General features: G+C 42.8%; 2 protein-coding genes across 17 annotated transcripts in view; both read left to right on the top strand.

Moving 5' to 3' along the window:
* Positions 1–11,780, top strand: part of tjp1a (tight junction protein 1a) — a 104,707-nt gene extending 92,927 nt beyond the window's left edge. For 5 of the 14 annotated variants that reach the window (XM_085270338.1, XM_085270357.1, XM_085270427.1 and 2 more), the window contains 10 exons: positions 120–368; positions 1,597–2,415; positions 2,542–2,624; positions 2,752–2,931; positions 3,039–3,145; positions 3,264–3,523; positions 3,840–3,988; positions 4,074–4,294; positions 5,869–6,012; positions 10,045–11,780. In XM_085270338.1, coding sequence (XP_085126464.1) covers positions 120–368; positions 1,597–2,415; positions 2,542–2,624; positions 2,752–2,931; positions 3,039–3,145; positions 3,264–3,523; positions 3,840–3,988; positions 4,074–4,294; positions 5,869–6,012; positions 10,045–10,139 — 2,307 coding nt within the window. In that variant the 3' untranslated portion in view covers positions 10,140–11,780. The remainder of the gene's footprint in view (positions 1–119; positions 369–1,596; positions 2,416–2,541; positions 2,625–2,751; positions 2,932–3,038; positions 3,146–3,263; positions 3,524–3,839; positions 3,989–4,073; positions 4,295–5,868; positions 6,013–10,044) is intronic. The other 9 variants (XM_085270347.1, XM_085270367.1, XM_085270384.1 and 6 more) reach the window with 6 other exon arrangements.
* Positions 11,781–13,691: 1,911 nt separating this feature from the next.
* entrep2 (endosomal transmembrane epsin interactor 2) overlaps positions 13,692–16,859 on the top strand; it is a 111,801-nt gene continuing 108,633 nt past the window's right edge. For all 3 annotated transcript variants that reach the window (XM_085270465.1, XM_085270474.1, XM_085270482.1), the window contains exon 1: positions 13,692–14,884. In XM_085270465.1, coding sequence (XP_085126591.1) covers positions 14,636–14,884 — 249 coding nt within the window. In that variant the 5' untranslated portion in view covers positions 13,692–14,635. The remainder of the gene's footprint in view (positions 14,885–16,859) is intronic.

Raw genomic sequence — 16,859 nt, forward strand, 5'->3', positions numbered from 1 at the left:
AAACTGTAGGGGTAAACAAAGAGCAGACCACTGTAGGGGGGGCTGAGAAGGTAGAAACACTTGTACTTCACCACAGTGTGTCAGCGCATGTTATTAAACATTTTTGAACCACTTCACAGAAAGCAGAGGCCGCTGCTGTCCCTAGCATCTCCCAGCAGCCTGAGCCCAAGGCTGAGACAATGCCCCCTGCTGTCGACGTTACTGTAAAAACTGTAGGGGCTCTGAGCTCTGAGTCTCCTGCACCTCCCTACAGCCAGTCAAGCCCCATCCCAGAGGCTGGCTCACTTAGAAGGCCCACACCTGAGGTAGCACCTCAGAGCATCTCGCCAGAACCTCTACAGTCTGGACTGGGCAGTTCAGAACCAAAGGTATCCATCTGATCGTCACTGGATGCTCCGTGACCCGGCCCGGCTCGGCTCGGCTCAGCTCGGTCTGACCTGGCTGAACTTCTGTGCTGCTGCTACTGCTGCCTGTCCTCCTATCTTCCTCTTGCTGCCACGCTTCCCTCTCTTTTCTTCTGCCCTGCATGTCTGCTGACCACAGTGCTGCCCAGAAGAGACAGATGTGTGTGTGTGTGTGTGTGTGTGTGTGTGTGTGTGTGTGTGTGTGGTGTGGGGGTGCAAATGTGTGTGTGCAGATGCTGGTAAACAACAGTGGGCTTGAAGGGTGATGGCTGCGCTGATAGGCCTACGTGTAGAAGAGCAGTGGATATCCTGCAGCTCTGACTGTTGCTTATATTCTTTGCATGGCTACATTGCGTTTGCCTCTGTTAACCAATAGCAGCAGATCTCTTTGGGCTGTGTTTATCAGTGCAGACTGAATGGATTGTTTCTTTGTAAAAGTAGCCATTCATTTTCCTGAAACTTTATTTTCCTCCTGTCCCGCATGTATCTATGAGGAGAAAACATTTGGCCATGATAACCTTTAACAGAAACTGTGTTTAGCTGTTGATGGAGAATTAATGGTTACTTCTTAAATGTCAGGGTTTTTAAATGTGCTTCTGTAAAAGGAGTTTGTGCTTCGGTCCTTAAATACTGTTTGTTGTTTTGCGACTGCACCAAGACAGTGGGTCACATTTTTTTCGTTCCCGTTTGTTTACTACAGATCGGCACGTCATGCCTGAAGCAACCAGAAATAATTTTTCTAATTAGTGAAAGGAGTTTTAATTAAGCGTTATACGCGCTTAATTTTGTAATTTTATTTTCATTTTTTTAGTGAAGGTGAGAAAAATGAACCCCATTGTTTTGTTGCGTATTTCAAAAACTTTATTCTTTCTTTCTTTAAACTCTGTTAATGTTTCTGTGGTACATTGCGATTTTTTTTTTTTTAATTATTTTTTTAAGCTGGAGTATTTGGCTGTGCTGCAATTTCTGTTAAATCTAATATATTATCTGACTAGTAACTCCTCCCTCTCAGTTTCTCTATTTCAGGTCTTTCCCTTCTCGTTTCGTCTTCTGCAATTCATTTTGCAGATTTGTTTTTTCTTTAGTCTGCGTGTGTCCAGTTTTCCATTTCACATAATTCACATCTTTGCAGTATATGTTGGAACCTGTGACGTTGTTAACCTCCTTTTTTTGTTGTGTATTTCTTCGGTAGATGTTTCAGAAGGATCCGTACAGCACAGACAACATAGGCAGAGGTGGTCACGGCATGAAGCCTGTGACGTACAACCCTCAGCAGGGTTATCACCCTGACGAGCAGCCGTACAGAGATTACGACCACCCACCCAGTCGGTATGACATCAGCAGCAGTGGTGTCGGCGCTGGCTACCAGGAACCAAAGTACCGTAACTATGAGAGCTATGACAACAGCGTGCCTCACTATGACCAGCAACCGTGGAACCCCTACAACCAGCCGTTCTCTACTGCCAACACCCAGGCCTACGATCCCCGTCCTCCTTACGGCGAGGGCCCCGACTCTCATTACACCCCTCCACTGCGCTACGACGAGCCGCCACCTCAGCAGGGATTTGACGGACGACCTCGCTACGGCAAACCGACAGTTTCAGCACCTGTCCGTTACGATGATCTTCCGCCTCCTCCTCAGCCGTCTGAATTGCACTATGACCCAAATTCTCACCTGAGCACATACCCCTCAGCTGCCCGCTCACCAGAACCCGCTGCCCAGCGGCCGGCCTATAACCAGGGACCAGCATCGCAGCAGAAAGGCTACAAACCTCAGCAGTACGATCCTGCTCCAGTGAACTTCGAATCTAGCCCCACCCTTCATAAAGTCGAGACTCCCTCACCTTCACCTGCTGATGTTCCAAAAGCTGCACCTGCAAGAGATGAGCAGCAGGAGGAAGATCCAGCCATGCGGCCTCAGTCAGTACTGACGAGGGTCAAAATGTTTGAGAACAAACGCTCTGTGTCCGTGGACCGAGCCAGAGATGTCGGGGATTCATTTGGGAATAAGGTAAACTGGCATGATATGAATTTCCAATTCTTCAAGTTACTTTCAACTTTTAGGAAATTAGCAGCTTAGAAGAAGAAAACATTTGTTTTATCCCTCTGATAAATTTCATTGCTTTTCCTGCTTCAGGCTGCAGATTTGCCCTTGAAAGCTGGTGGAGTAATCCCTAAAGCAAATTCTCTGAGCAACCTGGATCAAGAGAAGACCTTTAGGTAAGCCTATAGTTGCTGTTCAAAATGTCTCAGTTTCATTTTGGCTCTGTATTGTAAACTCCTTTTCATCTGCTTTGCTCTAACTTCTGCCATGTGTTTTACCTTCTGGACTGTGTTGTTACACCAGCAGAGGGCCAGAGCCTCAGAAGCCTCAGTCCAAGGGATCCGATGACATCGTGCGCTCCAACCATTATGACCCTGATGAGGATGAGGACTACTACAGGAAACAGTTGTCTTACTTTGACAGACTGCAGGTTGGCTCCAATAAACCCCAACCACAAGCACAGTCCAGCCACAGCTTCCCCAGGTGATTCTCACTTTCCCTATTATTTCCATATTTTTGTCTTTTTCTTTTCTTTTCCTTAATGTTTTTTATATTTCTATCTAACTTATGCTTTTCATTTTGTGATGTAGGATGGACTCAGTGGAGAAACCAAGTCCACTGGAGAAAAATTATGAACCAGTTCCCCAAGTGACACCAGCTGTGCCACCGGCCATACTGCCCAAGCCCTCACCTGATGGTAAAATTGACAGTAGTCAGGATTTTTATCTCATATAAGATCGCGATCAAAGGGGAAATACACTTGTGTTCTGTACTGTAGAGCTTTTTTTTGGCTGATGTGCGTTGCTCTTCTACAGCCAAGCCTCCTGCTCGAGAGGACACGGTCCAGACCAACTTTCTTCCTCACAAGAGTTTCCCTGAGAAGTCTCCAGTCAATGGCACCAGTGAACAGCCTCCAAAGACGGTCACTAGCACTGGGGGTTTGCCCACATCCACCTACAACCGCTTTGCGCCCAAGCCCTACACCACCTCTGCCAAGCCTTTTTCGCGCAAGTTCGACAGTCCTAAATTCAACCACAACCTCCTGTCCAATGACAAGCCTGAGAGTGCTCCCAAGGTAAACCGATTTTGGCCCGAGGTCTCACAGAGTCAAATATATGATGGTGCAGGGGAGGTTGCAAGCTTTAAAATCAATGTGTGTTTGAATCAAAGTCAAATGGCGCTCTTAATGTAACCTCGGCTGTCAGCCTTCGTGTCACATTAAAATCATGAACAGGGTAATACAGTTTTTTAAAACGTAAAGAAAAGTTTCCAGTGTTTTTTCAAATTTAATGACCAACAGGTTTTTCTGAAATGTTGGTGGCATATGCTAAAATTTCTAAAATGTTTAAATGAATAAAGTGTCCCATTTAAACCTCTTGCATCTGTAACAGAGCTCGAGCCCGGTAAAGCCTCAGGTACCCCCACAGCCCCATAACACAGACCAAGACAGTGGCCTGGACACTTTCACACGCACAACGGACCCCCGATCCAAATACCAGCAGAACAACGTAAACGCCATGCCCAAGGCCATCCCTGTGAGGTAGGAAGCTATGTCTGAGTAAATTTAAAGGTAAAGGTTTATTATTAAATATAACAGTGTGACACTAAAGCCGTTTGTCTCCCAGCCCCAGTGCCCTAGAGGATGATGAAGATGAAGACGAAGGTCACACTGTGGTGGCAACAGCTCGTGGTATCTTCAACTCTAACGGTGGCGTTCTGAGCTCCATCGAGACAGGTGTCAGCATCATTATCCCGCAGGGTGCCATCCCCGACGGCGTGGAGCAAGAGATTTACTTCAAGGTCTGTCGAGACAACAGCATTCTGCCGCCACTCGACAAGGAGAAAGGTAAGATGTTAAAAAAAATGGAGGAAGAAAGAAAACAAAATGTATTTTTGTTTTTGTTTTGGAGGCTTTTTGTTCTTCTGCTGTCCATAAGTGCTGTCCACATGTACCGCCATATATCCATCTTACTGATCAACGCCCTAACAAAAGGAATGATTCTGAGTATCCTCTGAAAGAACAGTCTGTTCTGTCTCTCCTTGATGAGGCTGTTATGAGTCCAGTCCAGTTTTTTTTTTTTTATTGAATTGAATGGTAGGGTAGTTTCTTTATTGCCCTCCCCATTGACGAAAAAAATGAAGCGGTGAAGCTTTCATTCCTGTGGAGTATGTCACTGCTTTTTGAGTTTAAGAAGATCCCATTCCACCATGTAATGAAGCTTTAGATCAGTCCTTGTAACACAGTAATCCACTGTAACCACACAAATCAATAGATACCTTAGTTTTATGAAATTGTCTCAAGGTCTTAACTCCATTATTTATATGATTCTGGACAGAAATGGATGTAAGCTCTGCAGGTTGACTGGATGGTAGAGGCAGACTTTATATTCTTAGATCAGTGTGACCAGTGATTATGTGGAAATATGTGACAGCGTAGAATGGTTCATGTTTTAGTGATGCACATTCAGAGAATCTGAAACTGCAGCTGCTTTTAGCTTTACAGTGAGACTTCACTCAGCAGGCAGCTGTTTTTAGTGAACCATCTCTAAAAACCCATTGCACGCTACCTGCTCAGCCTCAAACTGCTGGCAGACGGTGACTTAGTGGTGAACATGGAGAAGAATTCAGCAGCTAAGCAGACAGATAATTCCCTCAGGAGCTGGTAGAGAATAATCAGAGCCAAATATTGTAATCAGTTTTGTTTTAAAAGGCAGTGATGCTGGTGCTGTTTCAGTAGCAAATGAAGAAGTTGGAGTAAAATATGTTATTAGAACTAGTATAACATAAAAGCCACAATTTTCTGCCGATGCTACGTGTGAAAAAGGAAGACTGCTGAAAATGTCTACAGCTGGTTCTCCTGCTGTCACAAAGATTTTTATCCCTTTGTTGCAGCCATTATCATCCACGTTGTTAGAGTCTCACCAATTTATTGGCAGGTCGATATTATTGGTGACTATTTTGTCGATCTGTCAGTATTGGCATTTAGTTAAAGTAAAGAAGAGACGGGAGAAACCCCCTTCAACCATGTTATGAGTGCTGATTGTGCACAGTTTGTCCACCAGATGGCACTCTGCAGCTTTCCTGTTTGAATCGCCACAAACGCAGCATTCAGCTGATTGGCCAGGATCATTAAAAGATTCTGATCCCTTATTTGATGCTATTGCTTGGGTGTTGCATTGATTGAATGGCTGTTGGGTGGATGAAATACGTAAATGAGCATTTATTAGTTCAGTTTCATCTCAAAACAAAATGATGATTCAATAAATTGTTTTATTATATAGATTGTCATGAAACCCAATCCAAATAATCTCATATGCCTAGAAGCAAAAAGCCAACAAAAGCTTTAGGCTAAAAGGACATTTTATACCTGTGTGGGTTTGTGACAGAATGTTTAACCCCGCTGTGTGTTTGTATTTGCAGGAGAGACTCTGCTCAGCCCTCTGGTGATGTGTGGACCTCACGGCCTAAAGTTCCTGAAGCCTGTGGAGCTACGCTTACCTCACTGTGCGTCAATGACCCCTGATGGTTGGTCTTTTGCTCTAAAATCCTCCGACTCCTCGTCGGGTATGCTGTGCTCTCTCTGTTCTTCTGGGGTCGTTTGGGCTGGCTGTGTGACAAACTGAGGGTTTTGGGGTCACTGTTTTTAATCAGCTTTTACCCCTAGTTTTGATTCTTCTCTTTATCAAACATCCAACTCTCAAAGAGAATCAACCAGATGATGTATGACACGATGTTTGAGAATCAATGTAGGGGGGAAAATCCACCTTATTTCATAATTCTGGCTTCAAGTCTATTCATTTCCTGTATTTTTACTGACTAACCCACAGTCTCTTACACTGTACCACTGGTTTATTCATTTCACATGCTGAAACTTCAGCATTTCCCTCTTGCTTCCTCTCAATCATCTTAACAAGCTCCTCTCATTTTTTCTTTTCCATTTAACATGCATGCACTGGATTCTTGGCTGCACTATAATTGAACTTCATCAGGTGTAATTACTCTGTAATGCATGCTTCTGTGCTCAGATTCATATTTTTCACATAGCCGCCCAATCCCGACCTGAAGAACAAACAGCTTTCACAGATCTTCTGGAAACTGGGACGCTGTCATAAACGATAACTTATGTCATTATCCTGCATAAAAATTAAAAAAACACAGACATGTTGCTATGATGTCAGGCTGTAGCTTTCTAAATTTAGCTCTCATTTTTCAAAGTGTTCCTATTTGAAGGCAGCTTTCAGGTGGTGAGAAATTGAATTTTCATGCTAAGAACTCTTCCAGACTTACTGGAAGAGTTCGGCACTCTTATCAGTTTATAGCTAGTGTCACTCTGCTACATAGCTCCAATAAATTTAGCTACAATTACAAGTTAAACATACGCAGACTGCAGAATTAGAGGGCCTGCAGTGTGACGCAGGACTTAGTTTAGTTCAAATGTGTCGCTGCAGGTCCTTATCTTTTCATATTTGAGTTGTATAAAGCAGGATATACACTACAGTGTCAAAGTACAAGTAAAACCACAAAGGAGATTATTTCTGAATGCTAAATTCTATATTTGTACTGTACTGTAGACAAAACAAACCTCTTCAAACTGGTTTTCATTTAATCTATAACGTAACTGAGCAAACCAAGAAAGACCCAGAATTCGAACCCGGGTTAAACATCTGTATACAAAGAAAAATGAGAGCTGAACACATATGAGGGAAGCAGCTAAATTAGCCTTTTCTTCAAACTGTCCTTCCCATAGCCCATCTTCAAAAACAGTGGTCATTTTGGCAGTGGTCAGGATTAGCTGTTAATTAGCCTCATTTTAAGGATGAGACATGGAAGGCTGAATGAGATGTCAGCTCACTCTGTTGTCCTGCTGAATTGTGGGCGGATTATCGGGCTGCGTCGTAATCCTCTTATTGTAAAGCAAGGCCACTCTCCGGCCTCCTCCTGTACCCTTCTGTGGTTTTCTTCGCACTTTGCTTTGTGCTTCTCTCCTTTTTTCTTTTTCATTTTTTTCACCCGTTTGCAAGTCTCTGCTTCTTGTTGCGCCCTTTATCTCTGCTGTGTTTAAATACTTACGTTACAGCCAGTGTGATGCAGTTTTGCTCTGTAGAAGAATTTGTTTGTTGTTTCTAATAAAAAGCAGAAGTTTGGCATCGTAGTATATTTGAAGGGTTGATCCCATCAGTGACCAGAGAGTGAGATGAAGCTACGATGCTGTACTTTGATAAGCGACTGTTTTGTTTGTAGTTCTTGCTCATTACAAACAAAACGGGGACCTCCTTTCACACATTTTAGGATACACCTGTAATGTATTTGTTAATATATGTTTATTAAGGATACAGTGAGGGTGAAATGAGTGATTAACAGAAACTTAATTGACTGTTTTGACAGGGATTCTTTTGTCATCTGTAAGTAAAATGTCAGATTTCTGCTCTCAGGTGTCACTTTCGGTTGATATTTTCTATTCTATGCAATTTAAAGCAGATTTTTTTTAACTGCTTTATCATACATACGCCGCCACAAAATAGTTTCTGACAAATGGATATGAGATTTGTGACTTCCACATTGGAAGAAAGTTGGCAGCTATTCTTGTAAGGTCACATACTGGCATCAAAGGAAGGAGGCGAAAGCCCGGAACTCATAACTCAAATGCAGTTTTTTATTTGAAGTTTTAAAGGTAGGCATTTTGGCTCTCTGCCTTCCGTAGGATAAAATTTAATGTATTGCAATTATCATGAACATCAAGAATTACTTGCAGACAGACTTTATTAGTGTCTAAGCTACAGGCGCTCTGTGAAGCGCGTGTGAAAGAACATGGCGATGACTGAAGGACAGAATTGAAAGCTTGTTTTGTGCTTATGTCGAGCACATAAGCAGTCAGCTCGAGTGCAGAGCCGACAAGCGGCCAATGAGTTCATCGAAATGAACGTTTTTGTGTTCTGTTTGGACTAAAAAGGAAAGATAAATGTTGGTGAGGCGCGTTAACAGCTCTCAGAAAAAAGGCAAACAGGTGTCGACTCTGCACATATAAGCTCTACACCTGCGCCTCAGTCGGTGCTGTTAATCAGAGCACTTTACACACAGCCGCTTGAACTATAGCTCGCACGTCTGTGACAGTGAGCGGCCATGTAAGTGCTGGTCTGACCACTGGGAATTAGTTGCATCGTGCTATACCTTCAGAGCCACAGCCTGCCCACAGTAAACAAACTTTCAATTAAGGCTTTCATCTGAGTTATAAGTGGTGCTTTTAATTTACCTGAGCAGAAGACGTGGTTATCTTCGCTTTAATCTCTTCCCTGGCGCCGAGTCTTTAGATTAAGCCCTCCCCTTCTTCTATACAAAATATGTGTTTTTCCTCATTTCTGCTTCTTTTGGATGTAAGAACATCCCTATGGAGATTAATGTGCAGTTTGACACTAGAAAGCTGTTTTCACATCATCCTGGAAAGCTTCACGGTGCTCACCTGACATCTCATTTCTACTGTGTGACATGACAGCTAAACGTGGCACAAAAAGTACGGAAATTTGCGTTTGATCGATTGTTTCTTTGTTGTAACGATGCTTCTTGGCATTGAATTTTATACCGTTGGAAAGCCTGTTTATTTTCTCTTGATTAGTGCCACATTTGAAAGAAAAATGTGGGTTGAGCAGCAGAGTTGAGTGTCTGCGTTGCCAGATCTTCTCTGCCAATGCCAAACAGCTTATTCTGTGACCAACACAACCACAACTTGGTGACCAGCATGAGGAGGAGGAGCCAAGCTGTCATGGCTATTTAAGGTTCTTCCACATGCTGCCGAGGTCCCTGTTTGTTAATTGACAACATGTCTTGTTTCTTCAGAATACAGTAAACGACAACACTGCACCACTCAACTCTGCTGCTCAACCAACAAAAGCATTTTCCTTATAAACGAGTCAACATTTAAGGGGAAATAAAACAGCTTTCCAATGGTGTAAGAGTTTAACGCCAAGAAGCATCATTACAACAAAGAAATTATCAACCAAACAAATGTTCCTACTTTTTTGGGCTAAGTTTAGTTCAGCCAGCAGCAAGTCCACGTATGCACCAGGGGATGGAGAGAGATGTCCACCAGTTAGTATTTTCATGTCAGACACAGACTGTCTGACACAGATCTAAAGTGGAGCGTTTCTCTTTTAAGAAGAAGCTTTTAAAGTATGGCTGTAACAGTGAAGAGGCTGCACACACACTGTGACATGCACTGTGGTCAGTCCTGTATTGATGGACCTCTGCTGAGCTCGCTCTGCCTCCTTTGATTCCTCTTGGCACAGATACGCATGTTTATAATTGCAATTACACTCAGACCTCACAGTGACCAAGGTTTAATTTGCAGTCAACAAGAGGCTGGGGACATTCAATAAAAACACCAAAGAGGTTTTACTAGTCTCTCGCGCTCCTCCGCCTCGGATACGGGCTTTAAACATTCACATAACGTGGCTCACAAACCATGAATATCATTAACTTGTGCAGGCAGGGCTCTTTTAAAATGAAAGCCCGAGTTCACGACTTTTAAAGAGAGGTTTGGGTGTGAATTTTTACATTAAAAAAAAAGCAGCTAATATCAACCCCCCATCTGTCTGTCCTCAGGTGATCCAAAAAGCTGGCAGAACAAGTCTCTCACCGGAGACCCCAACTACCTGGTGGGAGCCAACTGTGTCTCTGTGCTCATTGACCACTTTTAAAGAAGAGACAGCAGGTGTGATGTTACCGAATGTGGAAGAATGGCGGATGAAATGAAGACGATGGGCACGCACGCAAACACACACGTATACCACTACACACACACTGACAGACGCACTCCAAGCAAACAAAACACACGGGATAATAGAGCATGAAGAAGACCCAGACAGTGCTGGACGAAGGAGAGACACCAATGATCGCTACGAGCTGTTCTTTAAACTCAATTTCAAAGTTTTGATGTAAAATGACGCATGACCCACGTCACTGACGATTGACACTTATATATAAAGCAATGTTTAATGTAATTTTTCTTTTTTTTTTTTTACAAAAGTACAGATGGATGTATGGCTTTTGAGGCAGCATACATGCTTGAAAAAATCTGTGTCAGTGTATTTATGCTATATATGCCTACAGTATATATATATATATTTACTTCAAATTGGACTCAAATTCGATTGCCAGTCGACATCTTGTTGTTTTTCAGTGCAGGGGACTGAATTATTTGTTTGTTTTTTCCCCCCTTCCACATTGAAGGAATCTTACTGAAGGTTTGATACAGTTGGTTTAAGGAGGTGGCAAGACATGAACCCAAGAAGCAGCAGCACATTTTTAGAGACGTTCTTCCTACACTTCTCACTCTGTTCTTCCTTTTCTTACCTTTTGTAACTTCCTCTCTTACTGAGCACCACCTCTCTCCTTCCAGCCTGAGGGAGATCTATGCATGTTCTTTACTCAGGTCCAGTAGCCTCCTCGGTTCCTTCCTCACATCTACTTAATATCTTTCCTTTCTCTGTGCACTCTTTGCACTCACACAAATAAGCAGTGATGCCTTATCTGCAGATTATTCACTTTTCATTAAGAAAAAAAAAAAAAACTAAGTTATGATAAATTATGGTATAATGTCATTTGTTTTGCCATTTTTTGTGAACCCTCTGTATAAATAAACTTGGGTTTAGCACACGCAGAAACGGTTGATAAAAGATAACAAAGGTATGCTCTTCTTTTATCTGCTATGCATTGCTTAAAAACAAAAAACCATCTGAGAAGAAGTGGCTGTAAATAAAGCTAGCATATTGCCTTGTTTCTCTTTTGTTGTAAATGAACTTTTTGTATGTCTTTCTTTTTTGTATAAAACTTAGAGAAAACATGTTTTAAAAAAGCAGAAGGAAGTGAAAGTGGTTATCTTTGTATTATGGGCATACCTTCAAGCCTTTGAATTGTAACCTAACAATAATACATCACACCTTTTCTACCGATATGTTGCCACCGCTATTTTACGGTCTCAAAAAGGTCGTCTTTTTTTTAATTTTATTTCTATTTTTATTACTTTGTCCACGTAGGGTTAAGGAAAGTCTTTGTGGCTCAGATGCATTTAAAACATCTTCATTTGGAAGGGTGTGCTCTCAAAGTGTCCCTCTCACTGATTTCTGATACTGGATGCTATATTGTGTGCCCTTAAATGTATTTTTGTACTAATAGACAATATATTACGTATGGCACACCAGTACTGTTTTACTTTTAGATATAACACGGCTTTATTGGATATTAGCTCTTCACTTGTGGCTGACTTTTTTTTTTTCTCCTCTGCAACACAATTTTAAGTATACCACTGTATTAATAAATAAAATCATTTTTAAATTAAAGAGTGGATAAGGATTTAGTTATTTTTTTTAACCTAAAGGGTTTTGTATTTCCGCCGCTGCTTTCTGAGTGGAAATGGGCTCCCTCCGAAAGGTGCCTGGCCTCTCCCTTAGAGATGGGGGAAGGAGTTCAGCCATCCAGGAGGGGCTCAGAGTAGAGCCGCTGCTCCTCCACATCGAAAGGAGCCAGTTGAGGTGGTTCGGGCATCTGATAAGGACACCTCCTGGGTGAGGGGTTCTGGGCATGTCCCACCGGGAGGAGGCCCCGGGGCAGACCCAGGACATGCTGCAGAGATTATATCTCTAGACTGGCCTGGGAATGCCTTGGTGCTCCCCCAGACAAGCTGGAGGAGGTTGCTTGGGAGAGCTGGGCTTCTCTGCTTAGGTCTGCTGCCCCCAGATAAGCGGAAGAAGATGGGTATTGTATTTATATATAATATGCAGTATAGTGCAAAAGGTTTTAAGAAACCGCCCATTTCTATATTCTTTTCAGATAATTGGTCATAACAATGACCTCGAACACACTGCTAATGCAGTAAAAGCATACCTGGATATAAAAACACAAGGTCCATAAGACCCACTGCAACAAGTTTTATGGAAAATTGAATCCAAATTGGAAATTTGTGGTTAGAATTATGGTCAACATATACAGAGGAGTTCAGGAGAGAAGTGCAACACTCAATGTCTACATTGGATTTGTCAGAGGTCAGATTTTGGCCCACCATGCAATTCCATCGGAAAAGTGTCTGATTGATGACAACGATACCAAACACTCTGCCAGTGCAGTGAAAGACAGAAAAACGACACCATGACACTGTCAGTCATGGATTGGCCTCCCCAGAGCGGGACCTCAGCATTATTGAAGCAGTGTGAGATCATTTTAACAGGAAACAGAACAAAACACAGCCAACATCCAAAGAAGAGCTTTGAGTGTCCTTCATGAAGCCTGACGAACTATTCCTGAAGACTACTTAAAGAAATTAAAAGAAAGCTGCCTGACAGAGTTCAGACTGTGTTGAGGACATCTTTCAAATAACCAGTTTAATAAACTGTAGCTTTGTTTGAACTATCCACATGAATGCTTGGCTATATTTTATTTCAGCAGCTGATACATAAAATATGATTTCATCGTTTTATCATGGACTTACAGTCATGAATGGATTATAAAATATATTTACACTATTTAAAGGTTTCAGGGTTAATAAAAAATAAATGTAGCACTTAGTAATCAGAAAGCAGTAAGCAGCATCTATGACACTAAAAAGGAAAAAAACAGATTAGAGTATATTGTGATTTAAATAAAAAACAAAAATCACCGCTGCTCACCGCTTGGTGGCGCTGGTGAGCTGTGAATGGGTCTTTTCCGCAGGACGGAGCTAATCTTTCAGCTGTGGAAGTAACGTTTATTATTATTATTTTTCCATGTATTGACGCGCCTTTAATGGTTTTTGCTTGGTTTCTTTGAAATATCTTTCATAAAATGCGTGAAGAAAACCACGCAGCACCTGAAAAACCGGTTTAATACAACATCTGCAGAGCTGGAGCCTTGCAGGATGCAGGTTGCTATCAATCCCTATGAACCGTGAGGTCCCAGCACAAGTTGAGAAATCTTGTTTGGATATGTTAGTGATCACAATTAATATGTATTCGTATCGGACTTTGTTTTGCATGGCAAACTCAGACCTGTGACATATTTTACTGATGATAATTGGAAGGTCTAACTCCTCGGAGCTCCCCTGTAGTGAAGCTTTACTTGCGTGATGAAGGACAGGACAAAGTCAATGTTAGATGCCCCGATGGAGCTGCTGGAGCTAAGGTTAATCCGCACTCACTTTAAGCCATGAAATCCAGACACACGTGGACTTAAAATGTCAGTTTCTTTCATTTATTTTAATGAACCAATTACACATCAGGAGGGGTAACAAATAACGGGCAGATTTTCTTTATTATTACTAATATTTTTAGTCTTTATTGTTTCCTGATAGCGCAGGAGTCCTCCTCCCCTCCTTCACCATCAAGAGTAAAACACACTCCGTGTAGCCCGCCGCCATGTACACGCACAGAGTGGCACATCTCCAATACGCAGTGTGCATCTCCTGTCCTGGCTGTTAGATTTGCTGTCGTCTGTGAAAAGCACGGCTGGTGCCTCTCACACCGAAGAAGAGAAAAGCCGCTCGCTCAGACCTGAGAGGGGGGTGTTCAAACACTTAAAGACCCAGAAAAAAAAAGAAACCCATCAACGTGGGCTCAAACGTTTAGGCGTTTTAGTGCGTTTAGGAGGAGTGTGGGTTCATTGTGTGTGTGTGTGTGTGTGTGTGTGTGTGTGTGTGTGTGTGTGTTTTTGTCCACGCGCGTCTTTATCCAGGCTTCAGCCCTCGCTTTTGAGTTGTTGGAGAGCCTGCAGAGGCGAGCATGACAGCCTGACAATGGTGCAAGGCTGGCTGACAGCACGATGAAGCGTTTGGGGCTTTTTTCCTCTCTTTGCGTCTTGACTTTTCAGGAATGGGCTCTTGTTGGAGCAGTCAGCGAGGAACTCCGGAGGTTTATTGTCCGTGTTTCGACTTGAAGACGTCCAGAACATCTGTGCGTATTTTGGTAAACATCCGGTGGCTCGTCCAGCCCGCTCTTTGCTCACCTTTCTCCTCCCATCAGCCGCAGAGCATCTCTAATTGGAGGGACTCCGAGCATCTTAAGTGATGGAGAAAATCTTCCACATCGGACTCTGACTTCGACTCACGCCGTTTGCCAGATCACTGCGGGCCAAATACGCGAGGCTTCTGTTTCTGATCGGATGTTGTTACCTTTATTTGCTACACCTGCATTTGTGTAACCCGGTTCGGTCGCATCGTTTCGTCACAATGCCGGTGAACGCGCTGCCCCGCGGCGGCAGCAGTGGCTTAGGCGGCCCGGGGTCTCTGAGCCCGGCGTCGCTGTCCCGCAGTCTGTCCCGGCTGAGGGAGTACCGTACCCGGACGAGGATCATGCTGGCTCTGGGAGTCTCTCAAATGGTCCTCGGGAGTCTCATCCTGGCTGTGAGCTTCGCGGCTCTGGCTCTCACCACATCACCCAGAGTCCGGCACTCCTGTCCGTTCTGGGCAGGCTTCTCAGTGAGTAAAACACTCGCACAATACACGCATTAGGAATCAGTCTGGATCTGAATTATCTTCAGGTGTTGCAGTCTAATTGGAGACGAACATCATCGGCTTTATTTTATTTTCCAAAGCATGTGGAGGAAATTGGCTATTTGGGGAACACTAAGTTGATTTTTTTGTAACATAAGGATTTTAGAGGGCTCTAGCTGGTTTGTCTCAAGGAGAGAGCTAAATCACTTGGCCATGACAGAAAGAAATTAGCTTCTAAATGAATTTTTGGAGGACAGAGCCAATCTTATGCAATTAGCTTTGAGGATACAGAGCCTCTGTGGTAACCAGTGATACCACACACACACACATAGAAAGATGAGGATATTTTAAAGCCTTCAGCACAGTAAGATACAGTAAGATACTTTGGGATAATCTTTTTTTTTTCTTTCTGTGTGAAATTTTCATGCTTTTTTCTGTAAATATTCATGAACACACACTTCCTTGTTTTTTTTTTTTTTTTATCCTACCAGAGACCTCGAGCAGGGCTTGCTCCATTAATTATAGAGGCGGTGGGACACAGTACAAGGGTGAGGGGAGGTGTGCAGCATGAGGGCCATCTGCCTGTGTGTGTGTGTGTGTTTGAGAAATAGCATGCGTCAGAGCCTGTGTGTGGGAGTGTATGGGGAATAGTAAGCAACCGCAGGGATCAGAGTTCAAAGGTCAGCGCACTTTCTTGATCAGTGCCTTGGGCAACTTTTCTGCAGAACGTGTTACAGGTCTACCAGCCTGTTGTGGTGCACGTTGAAAATCTGAAACCTGCATCTTTTGTGCCTTGATTCAGCTGTGCATAAGTTTTCCAGCCCACGTGCCTCAAGTTTGCAGAAAAAAAACCAGTCCTTAAAATTTAATATAATGAAATAAATCATGAAAATGAGTCTAAGCAAAAGCAGATGAGAAACAAGTATTTCCGTCTTCAGGAAAACCACAAAACCTGCCTAGTAACCGATGGCTCCAAACTCGAGCATGTTCTCAAGAGTGCTTCACTGTTTGTCTTTTACACGAAAGTAGGTTTGCAATTAACATCAGTGAAAGCTGTAACATAATCTCAGGGGGAAATGAAATAAACGAATCACACAGAAGAAAGATTTTGCCTTTCTAATCCTAAGATATCCTTGTAAAATGTCCCAGTTAGCTACCTTGTGGCTTGAAATCAATCCTCTGTCAGGTCATTTCAGAGGAAGGATGGTGTGTAACGTTTGGAGAAAATGCTTTGGTTGAGAAAGGTGCTGGAAACAAATAGCTCACCAGCAGAAAGAGACCATCGGACACTGTGGCGCCAAAACCGGAGATAATGCGGTTGAGTTGAGCTGCCTATCTGGAGACAAATGATGGCAGTGATTTGCCCACAGGCAATGAGACATTGAAAGTCACTCTTTGAAATATCGAGAGCTATAAAATGCTCCGAATGACTAAAACATTTCCACAAGGCTTTTTTCTTTTCTTCTTTTTGGTCATGATAAATGTTGCAAAAAAGAAAGCAGTTTTTCAGCACACTGATGCCTCGCATCAAATTGGTCTTAAAGGAACATGTTGCAGCTATTTCAGCTTCAAAATCATTTTGATGTTTCAGTGATGTGTAATTTGTCACCTGATGCCTTTAACACCTGTTCCTGTGCTCGGTATCTTGGGTCAAGTGGGTATGATCTCCCAGAAGCGTGTAACACGTTAAGCCACAATGCCACACACTATGAACTATTAGTCCTCAGCTGGCTATAAGTTTTCATTGTTTCTTTGTTCTCTCTTGCTGGTTTGTCATAAATGAGACTCTCTGTTGTGTACATGTGCAGAGCAGCCTGTGTGTGGTTTTTTGCTAGAAGTACTTTTGATAAACTAAAGCTTTCTCTCATTTGTTTTTATGATAGCTTTTATATCAGATGTTTGGTTAAATTACATTTTACACCAGTCATTTCTGTGCAATATCCTATATTCCTCTACCTTG

The sequence above is a fragment of the Mchenga conophoros genome, linkage group LG1 (assembly GCF_057382185.1).
Source record: "Mchenga conophoros isolate Kocher_MC1m ecotype Shallow Benthic linkage group LG1, M_conophoros_male_GT1.1, whole genome shotgun sequence".
NCBI lineage: Eukaryota > Metazoa > Chordata > Actinopteri > Cichliformes > Cichlidae > Mchenga > Mchenga conophoros.